Source organism: Meleagris gallopavo, chromosome 16 (assembly GCF_000146605.3).
Source record: "Meleagris gallopavo isolate NT-WF06-2002-E0010 breed Aviagen turkey brand Nicholas breeding stock chromosome 16, Turkey_5.1, whole genome shotgun sequence".
NCBI classification, from domain to species: domain Eukaryota; kingdom Metazoa; phylum Chordata; class Aves; order Galliformes; family Phasianidae; genus Meleagris; species Meleagris gallopavo.
The window spans coordinates 4,188,840-4,195,742 of record NC_015026.2 but is presented as its reverse complement, the minus strand read 5'-3'; the positions used below and the strand labels follow the sequence as shown (position 1 = coordinate 4,195,742).

General features: G+C 41.8%; 1 protein-coding gene across 1 annotated transcript in view; it reads right to left on the bottom strand.

The window, feature by feature from the left end:
* LOC100549076 (glutamate receptor ionotropic, NMDA 2A-like) overlaps window positions 1-6,120 on the bottom strand; it is a 93,670-nt gene extending 87,550 nt beyond the window's left edge. The window contains exon 1 of the mRNA XM_031555775.1: window positions 6,056-6,120. Coding sequence (XP_031411635.1) covers window positions 6,056-6,120 — 65 coding nt within the window. The remainder of the gene's footprint in view (window positions 1-6,055) is intronic.
* Between the last annotated feature and the right edge of the window lie 783 nt (window positions 6,121-6,903).

Genomic DNA, 6,903 nt, shown 5'->3' with positions numbered 1-6,903 from the left:
AAAAAAAAGAAAAAAGAAGGTAAAAAAAAAAAGGGTACTGTAGGTTGTCCTGAAATTCAAAAGAGCTATGGCGACTTATCACTGCATACAAATGACCTTTTGTCAGCTTTTCCCATCTATTATAGACTCCATCATCCAACATCTGCTGTGAATTGGGATTTACAAGACAGACAGCAAAGAAACCACTCTGACGAGGCAGGGAACTCCCAGGTCTCAGTCCCAGGGGAAGCACTGCTCTGAGGGTGCTGCATGCCCAGTGAGCCTTAGAAAAACACTGTTGCTTGCCCAGAACCGAAAAGAATACCAAATGTTGATAAACTATCTGATTAACTATGAGGATGAAAGGTTTCTTTCTGAAGCCTGCTAAGCTCTCTATAACTGCACCCAGATTTACAACCGTCATCTACTGCTTCCTCTGTAGCAACGTAGCTCCAGTTACATAAGCATGCAGTGCACACTGAATTTCACATCACTGATGCTGCTTGAAGTATGCCGTAACATTTTCCAGCCAAATATATATGTTGCTCCAACTAATATACATATATCTCCAGAATGCAGCTAATGAGATGCAATTATTCACAACTGATAAGACTCTTGTTCTAAAATCCTCTACATGAAAGCAAGAAAAAATTGAGTTGCAGAGCGACTTCTCCCTTTCATCACTACTGTCAATTATAATTCCAACATTATGTAAGAAACAGGAGAAATTGGCTCTGATCTGGCTAAAGGTTAACAAATGCAGCAGTTCAAGGAACTAGAGCAGAAGAATACTAATGGCTCCTGCACCTGGAACACTGTTTCCCTTTTTAATTACCTTCTCCCACATCGGTGCATTTATAATGCATTCATGCCCAATACATTTGTGAAATAGCACAAATCTTCAGCTTCAGAGAGTCAAGTTCAAGTCAAACAGAGAAAATAAGAAGTTAACAAAACACTCACACTATTATCACTAATTAGATAACATAAAATAACAGTTGACAATCTTGCTCCTCCGTCCCCACTAAAGTAAAACAAAATAAAACAAAACACAAAGCATTTTTCTCTGGATTAGTTCACAAATATGTTTGTCTATTCTCCTATGTTAATATTTTTAGATTTCTCTATAAATATTCTAACTTCTTCGCACACACTGACAGGTGACAAAAGTTGTGCAGCAATGCTGTATTTGTTGTGAAACTGTTCATATCAAGACATGTAAAAATTTCTACAGGAATGCTATAGCAAGAGATTTTCTGGCATGGAAGTGGTCAGGATTATGTGCCAGATGTTAAATTAAATGTCTGAGGACAAACACAAGGGAGGGACTTGAGGAGTGATGAATCGCTCATCTCTCGGTGCCATCAGCAAGTGCAACAATTTGCACGCAAGACATGGACAGGATGAAATGTGGCTCCTTCTACCCAACCAACTGTCCCACCTTGCCGTGGCCAAGGATCACTGTGACACAGCATCATGGAGCTGACAGTTGACCTTTGCACTCCCTACAGCCAAGAGATGCACAATCTCTCCCAGACACTGCTCACCCACAGCCTGCTTTTTGTCAGCTTAGTACCATTGGAGAGAGCGGTGAGGTGAACTGGTCAGAGCTGTTCAGACAACATTTTTGCATGAGATGAGCCGCTTCATTTCTGAATTCTCAGTGTCTGTAGGTCTATAAGTAACTGCTAGGCAATCCCAGGAGGCAGAAGCCCTCCCTGCTCTTTGTGGCTGCGCCCTGACCATGGCAGGACTATGACCAGCCCCCGCCCTCTGTCCCACTGCACCCCTCATAAAAGCATCTGCACTGTAGGCAGGATGACTGTTCTCTGCTTTCTTTTTTCAGGACAGGGAAGCCATTCAATCCAGCAACAGGAAGAGGAATTTTCTGTAGACGAGAGGCGAGGAGCATCAACTGCTTCCAGAAGGGAATCGTGGAGAAGACACCCAGCATCTAGTGCAGCTACCAGCATCCTTCTGCTGCTCACCTCTTGGACCAGTGTCTCTCTTCAGGACTGACAGGATGCCTTGTTTTGTGAATATTGCTTCTGCTTCTGCAGCAAGCTGATTTCAGAGGCAGAAGCACATCCTTATTTAATACCAAGGAAAGATTAGTTCCATGTTGTGAAACTATGGCTCCAGTTATTCATTAGGGACTTGTTTTCTTCTTTTTATTTAATTTTTCATTAGCTCACAGGTTGTACTCAGCTTGTACTCATTCTTGCACTCAGCAGATGCTTCTAGGAGTGTAAACAATGTATGGTAATCAGCCCTACTAACACTTACTCCTTGCAGGAATGACTTTTTCCAAGGTGTACATCCTGCCAAAGGAAATCAGGAGACCCATGAGCTCTCAGTAAAAGGGCTAGGCTATTAAGTGCCACTTGGAGACTCATATGCTCTCAGCAGAGGCCATACAAAACAACCCCTTAGGTGAGAATCCTGCTTCTTTTGTTCTGAGAGGTTGTGAAAAATTCAGTGTAGTACAGTTCAAATGTGGTGACAGCCACAACACTGAAGCCATTTTTTCATGCAGCTGAGTGCAATCATTGGCATCTGGGTTCTGCATAACCCACTGCTTTGCCCAAGAATTTTTCTAGACCGATCCAGCTACTCCAGCTATGAGCTATCAAGCAGTAGCTATGGCTGAGAAATAGCTGACAAAAGTTTAATATAAAGGAATATCTCCTTTTCAGCCCATGAACGACCTTTCTGGTTCATGCCAGAGTGCTTCTGCACATGGACAGGTCAAACAGAAAATCTGCTCAGTCAAAACACAGCAGAAATACAACTGCTCAGTCATGAGTGTGACAGACCTGTTAGCTGCTCTTACAAACCTGACTGCATGTCTCACAATCCTTTGGGCTTTTCTCACAGCTTTAGGCCTTGATGGCAAACATGTTATCCATCTGACGGCCTAGCCTGCAAGCCACAGGCCCTTTACATAAACAGTTCTCCATCTTGTAAGTGCAGAGTGAAACAGGGAAGGGGAAATCATGGGTAAAATAAATAGGCAGTTTTATTTAGTTGTTGCTTCCTTTGTGAAAACCATCTCCTGCGCAAGTTGGTGCCAGAAAAGCAGGAGCTGAATGTCTCCCAGACATGGGTGACTCTACTGCTGCTGCTGCTCCACATTAGGGTCATCTGTCCCCACCATGCAGCTTCCCAGGGTCCAACTACACAATATCTATCTTAGTTTCTTCCCTTTCTCTGAGTGCTACTCTTAACATTTTCTCCTATGTCTTCCATTTTGGACATGATGTTCTATTATGCTCTTTAAGTCTCCTTACCTTTTCCTACTTCACTGGTCTCTTCCCACACACTCTATTCAACCTCCTCATGCAGGTCCCATCGGCATCTCATTACTGCCAAATAAACAACTTCAGAGGTCCAAAATCCCAGCTGTGGCTGGAAGGTTCTTCAGCTAAGCAGGCGTGGCCACAGGGCAGGAGTTGGAAAGAACAATCAAAATAAGTGCTTTGGTTAAGCAGGAATGTCTATCAATCTACATTTGAATGGGTGGGTTTTTGCTACCTAAAGTAACTTGAGCAGACATATTTCAATGTCCATCAAACCTGCCTTGATATATGCGGAGAGCACAGAGGAATGAGAGCAAGAAGTCTGTAATGCCACAGACAATGAAGGATTGTGGTTCCAGTACAGAATGTTAATGGGGAGTTGCTGTGACAAATTAGTAAAAGTCAGTCGAAAATACAGGCTGCGCAATACTGATGTTATCCAGTTCAATTTCGTTTTATTCATTCAAAGTACTGAATCAGAATTATTATAGTCACCAGTCAATGGTCTCGATAATTTTCGCTGCCTGCATGTTTATTATCAGGTTTTTCAGATTAAAGCAAGAATAGTGAGCAGCTCGTGTTAAAATACAAGGCTATGAGCACGTTCTTCAGTTTATAAAAATTGCATTTGTCAAGCTTCAAGTTGGCACATGGATTGGGAAGGAAATTAGAGAGTGCAAATCCATTTGCAAATGCACTTCATTTCATAAGTAATCATGTGGGGAAATACAAGGATGTTAAAACATCTAATGCATGGTATACTCAACAGATAAGACATGTGCACCGGGAAAACAGATTTTTCGAAGTATTGCTGTCAGAAATAGAAGTCAATGGAGTCAGCCATATTCTCTGTGCCTGTGCAATACACACACACGCACATTAGCTTTTTTCTTGTACTGCACACACCAGGTGAACATGAGATCTGACAAGGCCTTTCATATTCACCACTTGCAACCTACCCTCACACTCTGAACTGAACTGAAAGGTTTTGTTCCCTGTGCAACCTGTCCTATATATATTTTTTAAGGATCTGAATTCACTGTTCGAAGAAAGGAAAGAAAGTAGTTCATTGTTCACAGCTTAACTGATGTATTTCTGCACTGGCACCTGCATAGACAGTTTCTCTCACAGGTATGAAAGGACAAAATATCAAGGATGGCTGAACAGAAGCTGATCTCTGTGACACTTCCCTACAACTAGGACAGACCTGATGTCAACCAGACCAGCACGCAAGAGCTTATGGCTTCTTGCACTGAAGGCTGAAATTCAGCATCACATCACCTGCAGACAATTCCCAAGGTGCTCCTGCACTCCTCCACACTGGACTTTCACCAGTTCTTTGTTTCATTAAGAGCTGTTGGAGATTGAATGTAGAACACATACTTGAAGATGTATGCCAACATTTTCAAGTTGTTTGAGAGGTCACAGTGTACCTGAAGAATACATTGCCAGAGTCCACGGCATTCATAAGGCCCATGAAAGTTGATGGTACTGTCTGTCTGCCAGTGTACATCTATCACAGTGCACGTCGCCAGGACAGGGTAAGGTATCATAGGAGAAAGGAGACTGGGGAAAATGAAAAAAGAAAAAAAGAAACAAGAAAAATTAAGGTTTCTTTATTCTAAAACTTGATTATTCTAAAGAAAAAATGATTGATTTTGCTGATAACTAAACTCTTAATAAGAAATTTGCCACATTTATCTCTTTCTTCCCCTCTATACACCTAAGGAGAGTAGTGTGTTGTGTGTGGAAATAGCTCATTCAAGCCTCATTGTATGTTACTTGAAATTATCTTTTATGGAGCTCAGCATCTTGAAGAGAATTTCCAAAATGAGCCAGGCTGCACTAAACTAGCTTCGTTAATGTAATAAAACTTCAAAATAAAGGATTTATTCCATCTGTAGCATTCAAAATGTAAATAAATACAAGAACTCAAATCATTCATGTAAATATTTGGGTGATTATATCACTTTTGGGAAGCGTAACACTTACACCAGCACATCAGGGAACAGAAAACAGGCTCACTCTCTCTCAGGGGATTCATCTACGTTTGATGGCACAATACTGGGTTAGACAGCACATACTTGGGCTGCACGACACCTCTCAGAATGCAGACCCTAAATCAATACTGCTGTTGTACGATGTAACATCTCTTATTCATAATACAGTATTTTTAGTTAGCAATTGCAAAGATTTACCAATGTAAGGAGGGCTTTCTCCTGCTAGTTGTATGGGCTGGACGCCTGTTATTTTCCACATTTAACTGAGAAATTTGAGTGGGGCAGTGCCAGGTTAGGTGCTGTATTGGCAGCCTCCGTGTACTTCTCCATCCCATCCCGTCCCAGCGCTGTCATGCTCCAAATGCTCCTTTATCCTCACCAGGAAAGAGCAAACAGTAGCAAATACAACTTCTTACTTTTCTCCTCATGGCTTCAGTACAGCTGAAGCAGCATTTCTGCTGGGGATTTTCACTATTACTTTTTGAAACATTCATTAGATATTTTATTTCATGCTGTGGAGGGACAGCTTGACTCAACAAGTTCAAGAAGCATCCAGACAACAAACTCTTAGACATATGGCCTGATTCTTGGTCTCTATAGAGCTAGGAGCTGAACTTAATGATCTACCTGTGCAACCTATTGTGGGGAATCTGCTTTAGCAGTCCCAACCAGGGGGTTGGACTCAATGATCTCTTGAAGTCCCTTCCAACCCCTGCAATTCTGCCATCCCTTTAAGTCCTTTCCAGCTCGAGATATTCTATGACTTTATGAAGTTACCCAGCAACGCCCATTCTTCTTGCTCTTCTGTCCCCTGCCTGGTCAAATAGGACTCTGTGAAACATCGTGAAGGTTTTTTGGCACATGCTGTGCACTGAAAGCAATGAAAAGACATCATAATGTTAAAATAGGACTGTCACCATCTTACGACTATGAAGAGATCTTTAGTTTGATTGGTGGACCATTAAAATGCAGCCCCTTAATGAAGATGTAGCTCTTGCACAGGGATCATTTCTGGAATATGAACCAAGACTTCTGATTAAATCTCCAAAGCCATTAGGACAGGGCTTTTCTTTTTATAACCTATCTCATTAAAAAAATATTTGGATCCCTCTTGTTACAGTTAGCTCAAATTCTCATTAAGCCCCTTTTACGATCATTTTTCTAATGCTGACGCTCGTAAAAGGAAACAAAGCTATTTCCTCCAAAGGGCTTTTCCTTTGTGCCTGCTGTAAGGAGGACAGCACAGTAACGCTCAGGACAGCTGCTCTGCACCGCACACAACCAACACAACAGCAAAAACAGTGAAAACAAAATTAAGTCAGAAAAGGAAACACTCACATTCATGGGTCCTGAGGACACTTCAACAAGTTCACAAGGGTCTAAAGCACAGCAAATATCATGAGCACGATCCACTGAAAATATCCTGCACAAATCTTAAAAGAAATTATTTAAGAACATGACTTATGTGAGGCTAACAGTAAGTTAGTTTTCCATGTGAGATTGAGCCGAACAAGCTAACAGAGGACAAACTGATTAATGCTTCCTATGCTCAGTTTGGGGTCTGCAGCTTTAAAAATAATGCTTCCCCCATGTGCTCCCAGCACAGACCCCTGTCCTCTGCAGCA